General features: G+C 40.3%; 1 protein-coding gene across 4 annotated transcripts in view; it reads left to right on the plus strand.

Annotated features, from left to right (window-relative positions):
• Positions 1-565: 565 nt before the first annotated feature.
• The window catches only part of LOC102313458 (dynamin binding protein), a 48,589-nt gene continuing 27,736 nt past the window's right edge, over positions 566-21,418 (plus strand). For 2 of the 4 annotated variants that reach the window (XM_005928176.2, XM_005928177.2), the window contains exons 1-3: positions 566-912; positions 18,197-18,351; positions 19,515-19,637. In XM_005928176.2, the coding sequence (XP_005928238.1) occupies positions 18,207-18,351; positions 19,515-19,637 (268 nt within the window). In that variant the 5' untranslated portion in view covers positions 566-912; positions 18,197-18,206. Of the gene's footprint in view, positions 913-18,196; positions 18,352-19,514; positions 19,638-19,828; positions 19,862-21,418 lie in introns of those variants that run through there. The other 2 variants (XM_014335453.2, XM_005928178.2) reach the window with 2 other exon arrangements.

Below are 21,418 nucleotides of genomic sequence, written 5' to 3' on the forward strand. Positions count from 1 at the left end.
TACAATACTGGATGCAAATGATAAAAAAGCCCCCAAATTTCAGATCATGAAGTTAGAATATTCAGGCTTCTCAAACATTGAGTTTCCTGCGATTTTTTTCTCCTGTATGATGTCAAAGACAGCGAATAGCCAGCCGCACCCATGTACTGTTTAAACCTTCTGTTTTGGAAGAGTAACCAATCAGAATAAACTTGGCCTAAAAGCATCCTTTTAAGCCAAGTTTCTAAGGTTGCTTTATACAGTGGATTAACCTAGGGGCTGCTAAATTATAAATATTTGAAATATGAGTCATGCCAAGCTACTTTAGTTGATTTTAGGAGTAAAAATATCAAGATGTGTATGCGATAGCACAACGTAAGCTAATGGGCTTCTGTACTGAAACAGGCCCCAGTAGTTATCACGTATATACTAATCTATTCATTTTTGAATAAATAACAGTGCACACATACATACTCTGCTAATACTACTTTTGAAAAACTTTATATAAAGCTAGAGTAAAAGTAGCCAGGTTGCTCAAATCTTTTCAGTCAGGCATCAGCCGAGCCAGCCGCGGGTCTGTTCGGGAAAAGTGGGTGGCGTTGAAAGTGTGTAAGCATGGAGAGGAGAGGCGCAGAGCAGCTCGGCTCTTCTCGTGGCTAATATGATGACAGCTGATTACATCGACACCCGCAGAGGACCACAGCCGGACCGCTTCTTGCGTGTCAACATGTTTTAATGCCTTTCGCAAACAAAACCACACAGCTCTTCTAGGAAATAATGACTCGGCGCACAGCTCCGAGGCTGTGGGACGCGTAGCTGTTAAAAAGTTGCGGTGTCGTGGAGAAGGGCAACTCCGCCAACACCGCACCACATCACCAGGCTCGAAAAGTTGGGTATCTAGTCTGAGTGGATCTAACGGCCTGGTCCCAAAAGGTAAGCAAAGCGCATTGAAAGTCAAACGTTGACTGCTACACGGTGCCAGTCGAAGTTTATAAGCATCGGGGTTCAGTTACATAGAAATACGCGGTTTTTCGTCTATAGCCACGACATCCGTTTTTTCTTTACTAGACCTGAGACTTGTACAATTTGTTCATTGAAGTGTGCGCTCTAATAGCGGCACTTTTGGGGTGTACCCCATACATGACAGTCCGCAGACACGTCCTACGGTGTGTTAATACGCAGCTATTACTCCAGCGGACTACTGACGTGAGCTGAATGAGTGATGGCAGTAAACACAAGTGCTGCAGACTAAATAATCCCCCCGCTGTCTGTCTGTCACCTGTGGTCGTCGCTGTCAGTTGTTATGCCATGTGAGCGAGATCAGCACACACACACAGCCACACACACACACAACCGTGTTTCCATCACCTCAGAGGATATAGCATTAGTGATTTACCCCCAAACTCTTGACTAGCGTTAAAGTGAAGGGGGATTTCTTCTTGATCTTTCAATGAAGTCATCACACACATTGTGATTTTGTAAACAGATGTCCTCAAAACGAGAACCGCAGGCGACTTTGTGGTCTGACGTAAGTGCACGGGATCTTCAATGTTACATCACATACTTCCGAGATTAGCGATATTGGTCATTTATCGATATGTATATAATGGCAATAATGTAACTTTGCAGATATCTTTGTAGATAAAAGTTTGATAACTTAGAAATAATCAGATCTGAGCGCGAGACAAACAGTGCTGTATATGGTGGACCAGTCATGATACCAGTTTTCAAGTTAACAAAAAATATGATATTGTTATTTCACATAAATGAGGTGTTTTAGGGTTATATTTAAAAAGGAAACCGATCTGGTCATTGTTTATTACCATCCTAGTAATTTACCATGAACATGTAGCTTTCTCTGCCACTTTCTCTGCAGACAGAATGACAATAGTCCACTAAACAATAGCTTTTTCTGTAACAAAAGCTTTCCTTCACAGGAAAACAGGAAAACACTTGATTCTCAGTACTGTTTTCAAGATGATAACAGGGTAAACTGAGAACAAAAAATTAAGGTCGTAAACAAAAAAAACCCAGTAACATCATAGCACACTTTTTAAAGTTGTCTGATGTAATGAAAAAATAATATATAGTAACGTTAAGTGTAAAGTGTGAGAATATTTTTTATCTGGTTTGAGGTAGTGCTGTGTTTCTTGTGACTTGGCACCATGTTTTTTGTTGACGTTACTCAAATAGAGTTGGTAAAGTAGGCTGCTGCTGTTTCTGTCTAGATGCTAAATTCTAGCTGGTAGATTTTTCTGGACTTCAAAAGAAACGTAACATATTTTCAACACAAACATTTTTTGTTTTTGGTAAATTAATGCTGTCTGTAGACGTTACTGATAGGTAGGAGTGTTGAGGTTTGATTGCTGCCTGTCTCCAACATTTACATTATTGTTTTATTATTATACATAGCTGCTAGTCAGTTTTGTATAATACTAACAGATGGCTAATGTGGCGATTGGGTAATTGCTAATGGTTAAACAGCTGGTGTTAACCTGTGCAACAGCCAAGTTACAGTAAAATACCCAAGTGTTTTTTAAACAGAGCTTTGCTGACCTTTCGAAGTACCCCAGAAAGAGCTGTTTAGTGCTGTGAATTGTTCATGTGTTCAGCTGCTAGTGAGGGGAGGGGCTGTGTGCATGCCTATCTGCACCCGTGATACTTGAGGATGGCACTGTTTGTATCAATATTGTTGCAAATGCGTAGCTAATCTGTTCATTTTTTTTACAAACCTTACCGAAATAAAGAGAGCCCAATAGTGTGATGGTTAACACATTCACCTAATTCCTGGAGATTGCATCAGGTGGGGAAGCCGGTGTAAAAACACATGGCGCTTCTTGCTATGGCGACCCCTTGTGAAGAAGAAAGTTGAAAGTAAAGAAAAACTAAGCAAGCGGCTCCTTAGCATTTTGTGTACAACTAAATAGTGAACAAGTAAAGAGTTGGATCTGGATGAGAAACTGAAGACACTGTGTGCTGATACGGACATGACCCGTTCTTTACAGGGTAGCTACAACCTACAGCATAATGTACAAATAGAGCCTCATGTTGAGTTAAATTGGTAATTGAGATCATGAACTCATTAGGAGAGTGTTTACTGAGATCATAAGGAGGTTCGTGACAGATTTGTATACAAACTGACTTCATTTTGCAACCAGAAGAGTCGCCTCAACTGGTCACTCCTGGCACTTTCACATTGACTTTAGGGTCGGAGGTTGTATCAACTTTTATACACTCTTTGGGCCCCATGGTGGGTTTGTCATTGGAGATCAGTTCTGTACATATACATCCCACTAACTGCTTAACAAACAGAATATTTACATTTATGAATAAGCAAAGAGTGTTTACAAGAGCGTAACTGTACTTTCAATTTTAATGTGTCTATTTCCTGATGTGCATGCTTTTACAGTGAGTTAATGGGTAGAGTGATAGATTAACTAGTTCCCTCTTGTGCACCATTTATTTCTGCATGTCTCTTGCAGGACAATGTATGTATTTACTTTGACCGTGCAGACTAACTTATCAACATGGATTCGCTCTGCTGGGTTGGTGATGTTTGAATCTTCGTTTATCGCCATCTTTGGTGTTTGTGGTTTTATTCTGCTCCATATCTGCATGAGCATAAGCAACAAAAATGGTTATGTTATTTCGGTTTTGCACCTTTGACATTTTTAACACAGTAGTAAAGTCATGTGCACATGTAGACTCACACCATCGACTGGCAGTCAGTCAGAGTATCTGTAGTCTTTGCTTCAGTTTCTGTATTATACCCTCATGGTTAGCAATCGCACTGCTTTGGCAGTGACACACATCTGTCAAACATTGTAATCCAACTGAAGTCAAAAAGTTACTAGCTTTAATGAAATTTTAGGTATCTGTTTCTGTTATCTTGCCCTCTTTTTGTGTTTACCATCCAGTCACAATTTTGGATGCACAGAAACTTCCTGCACACTAAATTATTAATACTGGCAGCAGGATCCTATATCAGCAAAGAAACCTGAGATGTTTGACTCAGTTTGCTTGTATTACACGCAGCACAAATGTTATACATTATTATGATTGTTACAAACAATAAAATGCACTCAACAGCTGCTGCACAGTATCCCGAAGGACAAGTAGCAAAAGTAAAAGTAACTTAAGAAAGCATGGGGAATTCCATTTTTCTTCTGATTACAAAGTATTCCATCACTTCCAAGACAAGGTATTTCCCACACCTTAACAATGACAGCATCGCTCGCAGTCTTTGTTGGCAGCACATTTTTGGTTTGGTTGGCTTAATGATGAGAACGGTTAGTTATTTTGGACTTGATGTAAAAAAAAAAAAAGTGAAGTGTCCAAAGGAAGAACTTAAGCATGCATGTTTTGAAAGAGGGAACTAAGTAAATTAAGGCCTGCTCGTGTTCATACGAGCCAGTTATGTTGGCACAATAAGACACATTGTTGACAAAAAAGCTTAATTCTAACAGACAAGTTGGGACGGTCACCGAGGCGGAGAGACTGACAGAAGTTTTTCTTACTTGTAATGTGATAGACTAAACAAAAGAAACTCAAAACTTCACCAAGGCTGAGTGATTTGCTCAGTTTGATAGCTGGTAGACATTACAATTATAGACCTTTACTTTACTTCTGAGTAAAGCTACATCTTGTACTTTTTCTTTCTATGACTCATCGTTAGCTTTGTTGAGCTTTTACACCCTGTTTCATGCAACCATGTTCATTTTTCTCAAATATCTTCTTGTCATTGCACAGTGATTTAAAGATAGGTGTGGTTCGCACTTTAGTGTTTTTGGCAGAATTTGTGCCAAATTCCTACAAGGCTGGTATTTCACTTTTGTGCCCAGATGATTCCAGGCCAGTCCCAGTAAAAGTTATCCCAAGATATAATTAACAAACATCAAGCCCCGTAAGGAAAACGCGTTAAAGAAGGCTAGAAATCGCCATCTTGGAAGTCTCTCGCAGTGTCCTCAGTTCACCCCGAATTGTGTAAAAGTTTGGAGAGAACATGTGAAAGGTTTCACCCTCCATGAATTTATAATTTTTCTGCTGGCACGTCATGGTTTGATCCCTGAGGAAAGACATGTTATGTAACAGCTCATATGCAAGCTATTAGGAGTCATCCATGTTTTAAGGGTGCGGCATATCCTCGGGTACCTCTGGGGTCCTCTCAGGAAAAACCCTCTGCCATCCAAACACATCTCTTGTATCTATGACAACGAGGCCTCGGCTCTCTGAGTGCAGTCGTCTGAGCTGTGCTGCTCAGTGTGGAAATGTTTATGCAAACGAACAGTTCCACCCTGTGTGTGTGTGTGTGTGTCATGCAAGCCATTGATATTCAACACGTGTAGGCTTTAGAAAGGAATGGAAGGACAACTATGTGAGTGCAGCGAGTCATGGGAGGAAAGAAAAAAGTAGTCAGGATGAAGTGGAGTCTGAAAAATAACTGCATTCCCTTGTGGAATGTTTGTGCGCTGGCCAAGCTGCAGAGATGCAGGAAAGCAAACTCAATGAAAATGTGGAGGCGGAGGTGGATCTGGCTCTATGGATGAGCCAAAAAAGAGTGTTTCCACCCAGGGTTTTCCCCTACATTCAGCAGCAACACTTGCAATGTTACTTAAACTTTCCTCATAGCTTTAACCTTACCAGCCCCATAATGGGCATTTGAAATCAAGTAAATAAGTGAAATACTAATTGTCATTGTGTCCAAAATAATTGACTGCAGAAGATTTTGGTATCTAGAGGATTTATGAACAAGACTGGGTTGGCTGCACTGCTGGAAAACATAGGTGTGGAAGATGACTGATATGAAAAGCACCATAGATGGGCTTGTCTTACCATGACCCAGTTAACTGTTAGGAAAGAAAGCAAGTAAGAGCTGCTTTGCATTGCAGTATGTTTTGCTAACCAGAGGATATTTTTGCGTAATACTGTAATTTTACAGTCCTCAGACAGATATGATATGTTTAAGATAAACAGCATAATGCACAGGTCTCCAGGAGTAAACTGCAGAAGATCTATACAATAATGACATGGCTTCAGGAGGTGGAGAAGTGCCTGCATTTGTTTTAAAGGCCAGGGGGGACCTATGACATACTCACTTAATTCTATACCTCGGGAGACACCTTCCCTAATGATTTCAAGGTTTCAATGACTAGTTTCAATCTAATCACATTTGTTTTCTAAAAACAAGTTGGTGACACCATGATGGTTAATTCCAATAATTATAGTTTAAAGGCATTTTCAGTTTAAATCAGTTTGTTACATTTTCGGAAATAGCTTAGTGACTTTCTTCTTCCTGAGCATTACGTCGGTTTCGTAGATACCCTGCAAACATCTGTTAACGATTAATCACCAACCATGAGTGGCCGGTGTAGGTTACTGACAGTCGTTAGCAGTCGTTGCCACAGCTGCCTGTAGTTTGCATGGCAAACACTGACTTGTCAGCAAACACTCGTGAACTAGTAGCCGAGCAGTATTTAAACTTGAGAAAGTGCGACTCAAACTGGAATCTTTGAATATTTGCCTTCAAAGTAAAAGTTGCACCTTTAGAAATGTGTTGGTGGTAACAGTGAGGCATAATGTTTGCTTTTTTTGGTGCTTTCCGTGCAAGCTAATGGTGACCGCTGCGATCTAATGATCAAAGCAAGATTACAAGATGTTTCTGTGCACAGCATATATCTCCTTGCGTCATGGAATATACATTATTTGACGGTGGTTGCCAACCAGTATCTAGGCCTCTGTATTAGACTAGTGTCTAATATGAAAATCTAGTTGGCTCTGTCATATTGTTACCATTATCATTCTGTTCTTGTATTTATGTGTCCAAAATACTTACGTTACATGATGCCTTGTATATTACTTCACCCTTTACACTTAACTTGAGTATGATTAGAAGTAAAAGGAAGAGTTTTTTTCTACTGTAGAAATTGTTTGTACTGATATGCAAAGTTGGCGTGTTAACATGCTGTCTAGTAGGTTTGGATGCTTTTGCCGTTTTTCTCTGTGTAGTCACTGGGGCCTGCTCACATGTCTGAGTAGAGCAACATGGGTCCGCCAAATATTTAAACAAGAATTTGGCATCTGCGGTCATTTGAATCAGCTCGCCAGATGTGTTCTCTACATGCAGCTGGCTGAGGCCATGGAAGTGCTGCCTCATCTGGATGAAATGCATTGTAAAGCAACGCTGCGCTCCTATTTATTCTGTGCCTTTTTTATTTGTTGTTTAGAGCAATGCGAGCTGCTTTTTATGCATGCATGTGCATAAGTTGATTAATGCAGTATTCTATATGGCAGCGACTGCTAGAAAAACAATCAGCAAACATTATATTTTTGTACTTTGACATTTTTTTTTAAATTTTCAGACATTTTTATGACTGATATTTTATAAAGCAGACATGGAATATAACATAGATTAGACCATCAATCATTATAATATCGTAAACTAAATAATCCCATGTTTACACTCTGCTTCCGGTCTTTGTTTGTTTAAAATAAAACTCCACTGATATCTCAATTGGTCATGTCATCACCCCACAGGAGGCCTGAGAGCCATTCACTCTATAAACACATGGCCATAAAAACCACATGACTTGTGTTGACAACTGTCAGGCCATCTCTTTCTCTCCCTCCATCCTATGTGCTGAAAGACCAGATGGCCAAAAGCGAGACAGCAGATGTCCCAGTATTTCTTTTTTTTAATATCTAGAACAGTCCACCTGCTTTGATTATGCTGTTTCGGGGTGAATGTGTTTCGCTGGACTCAGCATTCTGGATGGAAGCACGCTGCACTGCTGCACAGCCAGAGTCCCCGGTAAACAAACTCAATGAAAAGACGCCCAGCCAACTCCAGAGGATTCTAACAGTGCGTTAGTGTGCGTTTGTGGGTAGCACAGGAACGTGCCAGCCTGCCACTTTAATATGTCTGAATAGGATGAATGGCACAGAGGTCACGCGTCAGTGTGAGCCCTGTCCTGGCAGGCACGTAGATAATGAGGCAGCGGCTTTATTGTTGGCATCAGAGTGCGTTCAAATAAAAGATACAGGCAGTCAGCAGATCCCACTTCCTCCACTGTGGTCTCACACCGAGTCACTGCTTCAGCTGGAGGATACCTGTGTGCAGGGAAAAACTCGAGATGCCACGCAGCAGTGGCAAAGACGGATGAGCTGATGTAGTTGTAAGAACGCGCTGAACTCCTGTCGCGTCGTTAAAAAGCAGTTATGGAGCGTAACAGCTGCAGCTACACAGTTTTGTTCTCATTAGTGATTCCTTTGCTGATTGGTTCCTGAACAATCAACTCACTGTTTGATCTCCAGAATGAAAAAACATGCAATCATTTTCAGTTATGGCTTTTCCGAACTCTAGACAACAGCAAATGCTGGTTTTTATTAGTGAGTGGATGCCACAGCCTTAATCCAAAAGACAGCATTAATCTTGTCTTGAGTTTTGAGGTTTAGCTCATTAAGAGCTTGTTGTTAGCTTGATGGTTGTAAATCGACCAACGCTCATTTTTTTCTCCCAGTAAGCCATAACCGGGAGGAAGCACGCCTCTGGAACAGATAAAAACATGCGTCCTTCATCCTCTATTCTAAACGCCACATACCTCAGTGCGTTATTTACAAATCAAATTTTGTCTCCGACATGCTCACTATTACTTTTAGGTATATTACTGACATTTCTCTTAAAAAATGAAACAAACGGAAAAAAACCATAAAGAATTAAAGTGTGTTAATATATTTTTCTTAAACATATGCAGATAGACAGAGTTTACTAAAAGGTGAAGATGTTTCAGGGCCATGTCCCAGGTCAGACAGTAGGTTCATTGTGCGACGTGTCAGCTGTGAAGTGTGTGTATGTTTACACTGTGTGTGTGTGTGTGTCAGCTGTTGACTTAGCTGTCTGTCGTAATCCTGTTACTTTCTACAGGACGGTGCCAAGTGACACACGCTAGTCCCAATGAAGCTGTTTCATTCTCCCTGAAATAATCATAATGTACTGTTGTGTTTACTGTGAAGATGTATATAAACCTGATATTAAGCTTTAATGCAAGTCCAAGTGCTTATCAAGACCTCATAAATCATAATGGAAAGATGAGGTCTTCAGTGAGGATCTTCCACTCTGTGAAATGGCCCTTGTACTTTACAAAGAGGCATTTTATTGCTTTGGGTTAACGCCTAACACTTTACATTCAATATCATTATTGAACGCATAATAAAAAGAACACGTGTCGATGGCTTCTAGCTTTCTGTGGGTTTTGTTGTGGGTATTTTCTAAAGTTAAAATGTAATCTGTTACCATCCAGCACAGGTCTCCTGTCTTTTTGGTGGAAATGTATTTTCTCCAGACATGCCTTTCCCCCCCCTGACGCGACTTTGTTTTTTCACTCTTGTTTTATTTTTCTTTCATTCAGATCCAGGAAAAATAATCCTCAGCTCTCTGTGTTGTGAGTCAGGATGAGTCACTGACATCTTGAAGTGCGTTATTCTTTTACAAAGTCGGGGGGAAGAAACGACCAGCATGTTGATTATTAGACATGTTAAATGTGTTGTTGTTTTGGTATTTGAAACTGAGGGAACATAATAAAGGAGTATCCCGGCATTCTTTCTGTGTTTTTCATTGTTGGGATGAGTGGTCTGCTGTTTTTGGTGAAAATATGACACTGGCCTGATGAGTAAAATGAGCAATAATTAGCTGAGATGACACCAAACAGGCCGGCTGGGGAGTGTTTTTATAGTACAGCTGGGGCTTATTGTGACTGAGGCAGGGCGATATGACCAAAGATATTTATCACGATATACATTTGAAAACATTTGCGATAACGATATAACTGACGATATAATTGACACTAGACAAAATACTTTACAACTCCACAACTTTATTGGAGCCAAAACCCCCATCAATGTATTTTCACTTAAACAAGCAGCTGTTTTTATGTGTTTTAAAGTTATATAGAAATTTAACAGTGCAAATGCAAATTCCTTGCTGACAGTTTAACCAAAAGGCATTTCCAGTGGAAATTGGCCGACATATCCTCAGCATAACCACGTATAATATCCGCAAAACTTAAAAAGAGGCTATACAAACACAATACGGTAAAATTATGTTGAAGCACAGTACGTATCACTCCGCGAGGCTCCTGCCTACGGTAGCCGTAATGCTCCAACAATCCATCAAGCGGTGCGGCTTCGTAGCTTAGCAAAGTCGTACTGAAACATTTGAAAGATTTTCGAGCGCCGTGTTCCACATAAAATCATTTCGAGGTCAGTAAACACAACCAGAATTCATACATAAGGCACACGGGATTATAAGGGGCGCTGTCGATTTTCAGAAAAATCAAAGTGTGTCGTATTTTCCAAAAAACACGGTAATAACGACGGCCCGCTAGCATGCTCTACCAAAAATAGTGCTTTGTTGTGTATCTGACGGACGAAAGCCAAACCAGTCCCACACCACTGAAGTTGGAGCATTTTTACAAACCAATTCTGGTTCATCCGTTTCATTCAACGATCTGCTTTCGCCCTTCTCATTCTGCATCGCTGCCATGCTTTTTCCGCCATGTGCGTATGAAAACAAAGGCACTGCACACGCGTGTTTTACCCATATTATCGTTGCCCAACATTATACCAGTATTTCCGTGAACGGTATGATATGGCCCATCCCTAATTGAGAGCTTCAAGAAGTTTTGCATTATATTATATATGGGAATATATGTTATGTTTTCCATATTTCTTAACTAATTATATCAAAAACACTAATACTGATATTAATATAATTGATTTTATATGTGTAATAATGATGATTAGCACAGGTTGATAGCTCAGTGCTGTTAGTGCTTTATCAAAGCTTTGCTTTAGTTTCCACAGAAAGTATAAAAGATGAATGTAGCTACTGCCACGTCGCTTATTGGTGTCTGAAATCCTGTTTTGAACCCTCGAGATGAGCGTTTCTGTCATCACCATGTTGGCTACAATAATAACGGATGTGGCGAGAAAGGCGGATCTGACTGAAACTGTACGCTCATTGGCTCCTTACTTGTGACGGACAAGTTTTTACCCAGTGAGTATCTGGTTTTGTAACTCAGGAAAAACCCGAGTTAAAAACATGGTGCGACCAAGATTTTGAAAATAGAAATAATTTTCTCATTTTCAATATTTTGTTCAATATAACCCAAAAATGTGTGAATGAGCCCATAAACTCAACAGGAATGTGGTTACAGAGGTTGAGACGGTAACCTGTTTTCTCATAGACTTCAGTAGGACCAGAGATGGCAACCACAGCAATCGCCTTCTGCTGGTCTTTTGTTTTTTTAACCTAGAAGCCACCTCAATGTTTACTTTGTGCAGCTCTTATGTGTTTTAAAATGCTAATCTCGCTTTAGAATGAAATTTCAGAAACCAGTGGATGATGTAGCAGTCGTCAAGTCCACCTTTTATCCTGTTCGTAGTTGCTACCTGTGTGGACGCCCCAATGTTCTGGTATTTTAACAGAGCAGAAAGTAAAGTGGAGGGATGAAGAATAGTTCCCGCATGCAAGAAGCATTTAATCCATGGTTATATTACAAGCAGCAAAGTTACTTTTTTACAGCGAGCAGAGTCGTTCGCAATGTTTCAGGTTTCAGTTCACTTTTCTACAGAGAGCGGTCTATAATGAAAACTTCAGAAAGCATAAAAGCCTCTCTGTTTGCTCTGCCTTTATTTAGCAGCATCTTTATTTACGAGTGCATACACACAGAGCTCTGCAACATCACTTTCATTTACCTCCTTTTAGTTGCCCATAGCTGACTATGAGTAAGATTCCTTTCTTTGACTTTAACACTAGCACCCCCAGGCTTCTACCTTTCTACCTATAAAACCCAGAGAGCAGCCAAATGGCTTTTAGCTAAGCTTTAGCTTCAGCCAAGTGGAAGCTAAATTGTCTAGTCATTCATATGTAAATTGGGTCGTTGAGTCGTTATCTGGGAATTCTGGAGGGAGGGGAGTGGGGGTGTGTGATTGAGGGCCATCTAAGTTTGCCATCTTAGGGAGAAATCACACATGGGTATATGTCCTTTGTTGCTAAGATTTATTGATAAAAACAGTACAAAAAACCAACCATTTGTACACATATTTACAAATAATAATAAAAAGTGAGTGAGTACAAACAATTCAACATTTCCAGCAATCACTCACAATCCTGGCACTGCCATGGTATCTGTAGTCTGCATTTACCACATGTGTATCTATCTTCTTCCCAGCTACATGAGAGCGAGCCAACTCTGTGGCGTGGATGTGATGGACCAGATGGTTCGGGAGTACACTGTCCGCAAAGGAACACGGCGCTGGCCAGTCGCCGTGTTTTATAACATGATTGACATGGCAGCACTGAATGCACATGTGCTGTATCAAGCATGCACCGGGACGAAGGAAAGACGGGTGGACTTCCTGGTGGCGCTTGCAACAGAGTTGGCTCGCTCTCATGTAGCTGGGAAGAAGGCAAGAAAAGAACAGTTGCTTCGGACACAACCCTCCACATCTAGCCCTGGAAAAAGAGCCTCGTGTCAGGTCAAACACAACTGCAAGAACAATCATGCCACTGTGCGATGTGTTCACTGCAAAAGATACACATGTGGTAAATGCAGACTACAGATACCATGGCAGTGCCAGGATTGTGAGTGATTGCTGGAAATGTTGAATTGTTTGTACTCAAACTTAGATGGCCCTCAATCACACACCCCCACTCCCCTCCCTCCAGAATTCCCAGATAACGACTCAACGACCCAATTTACATATGAATGACTAGACAATTTAGCTTCCACTTGGCTGAAGCTAAAGCTTAGCTAAAAGCCATTTGGCTGCTCTCTGGGTTTTAAAGGTAGAAAATGGCCAAATGACTATCCCTGGGGGTCTAAGTGTACTTAGAGCATGCTTTAAGCATTTAATGCTTTAAGATTTAAAACAACTCACACATTTATTCACGTGACACATCAACAGTAAGTTCATTCACCAAAGCTCGCTCAGGATCTGATTGCAGATTATGTTTTAAGGTTTTATTCTACACATCCAACAGGTTGGGTGTAATATATATAGGTTTATACAGTGGACCTGTGTGTAATAACTACAACTGTGTTGAAGTTATTCAGCTGAGTACTGTTATTGTGAGTTGTTTACTTGTAACCTCATCAGATGTAGTAATTTGTGACCTGCTTTTGCACTGATCTTTGTGAACTGCACTGATGATGATGGCTGAAATGAACTGGCTGCATTTGATTAAAAAACGTGTGCATTGTCAGAATCCCTACAGAATTTTCCACTGCCTTCTGCCACACAGTAATTTTGTTTCCTTAGTAAATCTGTTGCTTATTTATAGGTGTTTAAAGGAATAAGACAAATTGAAAGTTGGGCCTGATTAAGGTGTTAGAGGCATGTTATGCAATCAACAAAGTTTTCCACTTCTGGAATAGGTTGATTTTATCAGTTTATTTATTATTATTTTATTATGCGTGTCTGAAACAGATCTTTCTTGTAAATAAGACATTGAATCTCAGTGGGACTATCTGTATAAAAAAAGGTTAAATGTAGTAGTTGTTGTGGTATTTCACTCTTTCTACTCTAAAGTTTGCAATATTGCATGTATGGGGACTGTTGTGTTGATATTGATTGACACACACACATAGATAGATAGATAGATAGATAGATAGATAGATAGATAGATAGATAGATAGATAGATAGATAGATAGATAGATAGATTTATTTTCTTGCTTCTAATATCTGAAGTTAATAAGATATTTGATTTTGGCTTAAACCTTTTTTTCCTAGGAACTGGAGCCCTGAACCTTTTTAACTATAACCTGACAGATTTGCATATGACAACACAAATAGCCGCTGCACTTGGATCACACATTAGCCAGTGTTAAACTGCCAACTTGCTTGTAAACTCTGTGCAATGCTGCTTTGCATCAGTATGAAAATACTGATCAGTGCGTTGCATCATGCACGTACCGTCAGCTCCCTCGCCTAAAACAACACAGGGTATTTTTTGGAATGTGAAGACTTGTGAAGTGACACAAAGAGGACGGCTGTGAAGAAATGTGTCGACCTCCCAGAACTGTACAAAATTTGTTTCTTGTGTGCTTCATGCAACCTTTTTATCTGTAACAGAGCCAATAAACAAGATTGTAGTCATGCTCAAGCATCGTTATAATATTCATTAATGTAGTAAATATTCACAGTGCTACTTGCGTGAAATATTTAGTACTGCGTTTAGCGACGGCACAACCATTTATATTTCTTATCAACAGCATTTCAGGAGTGGAATTTCTGTGTGATATACATAAAAGCTTATTTTTATGTGAACTGCTTCAAATTTCGTTCAGACTGTGGTCAGTTGCTCTATGCTTCGGCTGTACTGTTGGAAAACTTCTACCTGAAGGCAGCTTTTTTCATCTGCCAGGGCACGGTGGAAAAAGCGGCAGGGGCCGCTGACACAGACATACCCATAAATAAAACTAAGAAGCTTGTCTGGCTGGACGTGGATCTGAGGATTAACTTCAAAAAAGATCCAAGATCCCACTTACCCGTGGCAGGAAAGAGGTTTGGCTTTCTGGGTGTTGGTTGTTAGCTTTGCTGCGATGATGGACAAGACCAGGCTGGTTGAAGATTAAGAGACCGAGGAGTAAATATCACCTTTCCCCCCCCCCAGTTGGAGATGCAATTTGAGCAGCATAATGTGACTTTGAATATCATTAACGTAAACAAATACGACTTTTGCTGGTAAGATCGCCCATGTGTTTCACATTGGGTGATTTTTTTTTTTTTTTTTAAATTACGGGAAATTTGCTCAATGTTTACAAAACACTTGTTTTATATTTCATGATTCATGATTTATCGTTAAGCAAACCAGGAGCAAACTGCTCACGAGTGCAAACACTTAAACTCTCACACCGCGAACGCATGCCAAACCATCAACCCATTTTATCTTGAGTTTTAATAGCAGACTGCTTTGTTTCAACTTCTGGTTTGGAGGTTTCAGCACAATCAGAATGGATTGGACACTTTGTACGCCACAACTGTACGTAACAAACCAGCCGGAAGTGGCTGAGCTTTGTAAAACCCTGCTGGGTGTGGGTTCATAGTTTCACTTGTGTTTTGTAAAGCGCTTCAACGACTGAAGTTTGAAGTTTGAGTTGAGTTTGCATTGTTTTCATTTGTGACTAGCTTGACTACTCTTGTTCTGTGTCATTGAGAACTTTTTTAAACCTCTCTTACCTTTAATGATTTAGTGTCATTTACTCTAGGAGGGAAATAAATTCTTATTTATTCATTTCTGACTCACCAGACACAAAATTCAGTCTGTATTTGTTTACAGGAACTGGTCTTATTTACTCCCAGCCTATCAGGCTGTGAGTGCGATAGATCAGTATCATTCATTGTTTCATGGAAACCATTCCTCAGAGGTGCGTGTCAGGGCATGTCTAATCCTTGTGATGTTGAAGATGCAGCTGCTGTTTTCTTTTCAGGGGTTATGAGCCGATATATGCTGCTTATGAAGTTAAGGAAACGCTTAAATGATACAGCGGGTCTTGATGAAAGAAATATTTAAATCCTTACTGACGTTAATATTTACTTTTACTCAAAAAGCAAGAAAAAATGAATATTTGTATAGACTGTATGAGTAATTTGATATTTAAATTGTTCATCGCTCTTTGTAAAGATTTCTTTCAAGACAGGACTCTTCGTCTGAGCCAGCAGCAGTGACCAAGCAAACTAGAGAGTGATTAATGAGAGGGAGTGATGTTGGCGGTTACGTACTCTAATTGTTTGACCACAATTAAATTCAGAAACACAAAAACTAAGTTCACTCATTTGCAGCACTGCTGAAACGTGATGCTGAATGTTGTGTGAATGCAGCTGTCATCTGTGGCCTCTGTTTGTGTGTAGCTTTTTATACAGATGTGACACAGAGAGCAGGGACTGCAGTGTTCACAGAAGCTCGATCTGTTCGTGTGTTTTCAGTGGGAGAAACATTTCGTCACTCAACCAAATGACTAATGTAGTCTCAGCTGACTGCAATTTTCCCAAACCCCATAAACAGCACATTTGCATAATGGCTGACCCTAGCACCGCTGGCTAACAATGGGCCGAGCGGTCAGTTTCATGATCATTAATATGCAAATTGTCATGACCAACCAATGAGTACCATTCACATAGAGTTGGGGAATGGCTGCAGTCACACCATTGGAAGATGGCCCCCTCCTCATTCAGAGATGGACTTTTCCTTTTCACGTGAATGGCCTTCTTGACTCCTTGCTCAAACCAGCGTTCCTCCCTGTCCAGGATGTGCACATCATCAACACTGAAGAGTGGCCACTGGCCTGTAGTTGTGAGTAGACTACGGAGTCCTGGATTGATGTAGTAACTCAGCCAGAGGTTGTGTGGTTCACCAGAAATGGCCTTTGAATGTATAGGTGTGTTGTTGTATGAGGTATGCCTGATTTTTGAGTCATCTGGGTTACTTCCTCATTCTCTTTAGAACTACTGTGGCCTGTTTACTGCACAAATAATAATAAGCACCGAACAACATAGTGTTCTTTATAAATGATTAAACGGCCCATTTGTTTTTCATTGCCTGCACCGTTTTAAGCCTCTGGTTGGACCTCTCCCTTTGGCTTGCATTAGTTGCAGCCTCTGCTTCGGTTTCATTGAGGTCTTTATGACTGAGCGGTGTTGAGTTCACGATCTGCCACACAGAGAGCACCAGTTATGTTTGTTACGCAAAACAGTGTTGGTTAACCTTAACAGTGTAAGAGACAATAACCCGAACACGCCCATAGACGCGGTTGCTTAGGAAACCTCTGTTTTTTTAACAGCTGGTCATCTGCTCCTTTATTCCCTTCGTCGCCACATCCAGGATAATCTGGACCGCATCTCTCTCCAGAGACAGTGGCACAGAACTGGGATACGGTCTTGTCCCCCCCCTTTCAGAGACAGAGACCCCTTTCACTGTGACAAACTGCAGCCCTCTTCTCTCATTTCCAGTCTCCTTCAGCCTGTCTATCCCCACCTGTGGTTAGTCTGACTGTCTCCAGATAATGATACACAAGGCTTTGGATGTTTTGGGTATTTGCTCATTTTACTGATAATTGGAAAAAGTCTGCTACAGAATACAAATGTGAATATTGATGCTCTGTGACCTGAAGTACAATTCATTATATACCAGTTACAGAGAAGCTGTAAATGCATTCATCCATGCATTTAATTATCCAAACACTGTGTGTTGTGCTTTTTCAACCATAGGTTGAGGGAATTAGACATAATTGCTGAATTGGTTAAATTTGACCCAGTTATTATACTGGTGTAGTATCCCCTTAGTATCAGCTGAACATCAATTAAATGCCTGTCTGAGTATTTTTGGTGTCCATCCCTTTAAGGCTTCAGTGAACCATGTCACAGAGACTAAATAACCTCAGACTGGTTTCTTAAACATGACAGCGCCACTAAATCTCAATCCAACAGAGCACCTTTAGAATTTGGTGAAACGAGATTACGATCATGGATGTGCAGATAACAAATCTGCAGCTACTGTGTGATGCTGTCATGTCAATATGGGAAAAAATCTCAGAGGGATGTTTTGGCACCTTCGCAGTGATTTTGTTTCTTTCCCATTGAGGTTTCTGCTTGGTTATTTATTAGAGTATTATGATAATAATAATGTCAAAATCTTTAATCATTCGAGGCCTGATGAGTGAAGATTTATGTCGATGTGATGTAGAACATGTAAAATGCTAGGTTCACTGCATTCTACCCAAAACAAAAACAGTAGCTTAAACTTGTGACTCATATCCAGGTTTTCACTGGCTTCACTAGAAAATCTGTTTGCATATTTCTGTGATACACAGCGTCCAGTCGAAGGAAGGAGTGTGCCGTTTGAGCTGCTGTTGCTTTCCTTTGTAATGTTTATTTCCTCAGGAGAAGTCAAAGAAAGAGGAGAATAGAGGAGGAATGTCCTTCAGCCTTCCTAAATGGAGGCTCTCTTTTTCTTTTTCTCTTTCTTGTCTGTCTCCTTTCTATTGATGGTTTCTCACGCTCTCGCTTCCCCTTTCATTTGCTGTTATTTCACCAAGGCTAGCTCTCTCCCAGAGGCTGTAGATCTTTTTTTTTTTTTTTAAATGAATCACCCTTTTAATTGAAGTTGTACATGGACTAGTTTGAGAGTGACCTTTGAAATCTCTCTGTCTGCCTCTGCAGGTTATGAGTAATGGAAGCAGGATCTGTGGTGCGCGCTGTGTTTGAGTTTCTCCCCAGCGTCTCCGAGGAGCTACCACTATTTACTGGCGATGTCATCGAGGTGCTCAGTGTCGTGGATGAGTTCTGGTTGCTCGGCAACAAAGATGGCGTTACAGGTAAAGTGACCGTTTTCGTTATTACTGTTGAGGGACCTGCATGAATAAAGGTTTCCATAAAGATAAATAGAGACACCTACTAAGAGTTACTAAACATGGAAACAAGCTACATGGAATTTTAGTGACTTATTGCTATTTTGACATTCACACACTCATGCACATGATCCTCCTTTCTTCTGTTTGTAACTTAACACTTTCATGACTGGTGAGGGTGAGACAGAGAGGTTTAAATTATTAACTAGTCTGGAAATAATCAAGTAGCAATGATTATTTGTGATCATCTGTTTTGACACATGCCTGAACTTTCCTGTGTGTCCAGCCAAACTGGGTATTACAGTGTTTAACCTACAAGAGCACAACACAAATTCTGTGACTGGTTTGCAGCACAATAAGTCAGTGTGAGAATAGTCCAGATGAATGCACAGCTAGCGAGTTCCCTTTATCCTGCAGCTTCTGACCAGGAAACCTCCTCACCTTAATCAATTTGAGTTCCAGAAGTAAACCTGGATCTGAAGTGATCTGTGTTAATTTGTGAGAGAAGCCGAACAGTCAAACACCCCTACTCATGCAGAGGGGAAGTCAACAATAGCTTGTTCAGCTGATCCTGAAAATGGGATTTGTTGATATTTTGTACACGTGTGCAAAATGCCAACAAAAAAAAGTGAGATGGGTGTTACAGCGAAGCTGCAGGGAACAGAGGTAGTGAAGATAGATGAGTTTAAATATGTGGGGTCAGCCATCCAGAGCAATGGAATGCACACACGAGAGGTGAAGGAGGTTGGAGTGGGTGGAGATGAGGCGTTCATGGGGTGCCAGAAGGATAGCAGCAAGAGTGAAAGGGAAGGTTTGGTAGTGAGATCTGGTGTGATGGTTTGGAGACGATGGCACTGACAAAAAGACCGGAGGCTGAGCTGACGATGTGAAGATTTTTCATTGGAGCGAGCGGGATGGAAAGGTAGGGACAGCTCAGGTTGAGTGGATTGGAGACAAAGTTGGAGAGGCAAGGCTGAGGTGGTTTGGACATTTGGGGGCACATGATCTGCTGTGGCAACCCCTAAAGAGAAGAATTATTCAGGAAGGTGTTGTCACTGCCTGACGTTTCAGGCATTTGTAGGAGATGTCTTTAATGAATTTACCGATGATGTTCACATCTGTTCCTTCAGGTCAGTTCCCCAGCACCTTTGTGGAAGAGGTCACCATTCCCAGCACCAAGCCTGGAGACAGACTGTATGTGTGCATTAATGATTTCAGCTCAGCAGAGCCAGGAAATCTGTCCCTGAAGAGAGGTACGAACATACTGCATGCTCTCTCACACACAGCCGGTGCTGACTTGTAACATAATAGCAAAAGTGTGAATGACTGCTTTTGGTTTGTCGACTGATACTTTAAAAAGGCGATTTTGAACTTGTTGTGACTTAACACACTTGTTGCAAACAGTGCTACATATAACACTAACAAATCATGTTTTCTCACTTAGCTTAACACTACTTGTTGATGTCGCAGTACTCAGGTAAACTGATTTTGTGTCAGAATGTTTAAGTTATCTCAAAGTTTCAAGTTATTAAATCGAAATTTTGAGTTTCCTACCATGAGATTTTGAATTTTGAAATTCAAAATCTGTTATCTGATTGACTGGTAGGTATGAACTCCATGTATACATTAAGGTTAAAGCTGTACTAAGGTGTAAAGGCATATTAAGTTGGTGGATTCTAATTTCACTATATTAGACAGAAATGAATGGGGGAGTCTTACATTTCTCTATGGAGGTCATAGCTCTTGCGGATTAGCGACCTACCAGCCAATCAGATAACAGTATTCCTTGTTGCTGGGGTACATTTTTTCCCACCTTAATGTATATCAATATGTTACAAGCATTCATCCGTCAATGTAGTCCATCCATTTTGCACAAAGAATAAAGATATGAAACTCAATACAGCCTTTAGACATTGTATCTCTATTCAGCTCATTGTGCTTTTCTGCATGTAAGCATGATCGGATCATTCTTATTCACAATCCTCAAAGATCAAGGCCCAGTGAAATATTACTAAATATGTCCAATTTTATTCATATAACATAAAACCAGCAGGTATTTTTTGATGGTAGCTGCTGTATGTACTTAAAGAAAAGAGATGGGCTTAAATGATAAAAACAAAGCTGATTCCAGAACTGGCCACTAGATGTCCTCATTGGCAAAATTTAAACCAACGTCCCTAGATGATGATTTTTTTTTTGTTTTCTCTGCATGTTTCTGTTTCTCATTGTGGTGTTTTTTTCTTCTTTTTTTACGATTTGTCACTTGCAACACTCTCAGGCAGACAGCACAGATGTTTGCACAGATCTTTTATATTGGTAACACTTTTCATACTTTTAATGTTATTAGTGCTAGTAGTAGCAGTAGCCTTAGAAGTAGTTGAATTAAGTGACCTTTCACCCTGGGAGTTGCTATAGAACAGTAAAAACCCATGCGACTACACAAAAAAAAATACCCTTTTTTCCATGTTCTGTTGTGTGATCTTACCACACTGTTCTTCATACTCTGACTTATTTGATCAGTTTTATTTTCCTTGTTCTTTTTATATGATCAGTTCCTATTCAAATTCCTTATTTACTTAATTACTGTGTACTACTGAGAGATGGCAGTTTTGTTGTGTGTGAGTATTCATGTGATGACAAGAAAGATCTTCACGATTTTCAGAATTCAACTGTAATTTCGATTTTAAACAACAGAATTATTTTAACTTCATGTAGCTGAGCACTGCTGGTCGTGCTGAAGCATTTGAATCCAACTGTAGCAGATAATTAGTTAATAATTCACCCAGCTTTCTTTCATTATCCCTACATACTTATCATTGTGTTTGCCTTCGATTCTTATCATAGCCCATTATCAGCCGTAGTCACTTGTGCAGTGCAGTGTATGTTTGTATTGTCATAAATAGTAGAGGACACATAGGAAACAGTCATTACTGGCCATCCGAGAGTTGAAGCGTTCATTTCCAGTATGATTTCCACGGTCAGGATGGCTGTGTGCCAGTTTTGGCCCCAGACACAATGGGAGGTGGAGCTGCAG

This window comes from Haplochromis burtoni, unplaced genomic scaffold (assembly GCF_018398535.1).
Source record: "Haplochromis burtoni strain Fernald_Lab_line unplaced genomic scaffold, NCSU_Asbu1 Contig_108, whole genome shotgun sequence".
NCBI lineage: Eukaryota > Metazoa > Chordata > Actinopteri > Cichliformes > Cichlidae > Haplochromis > Haplochromis burtoni.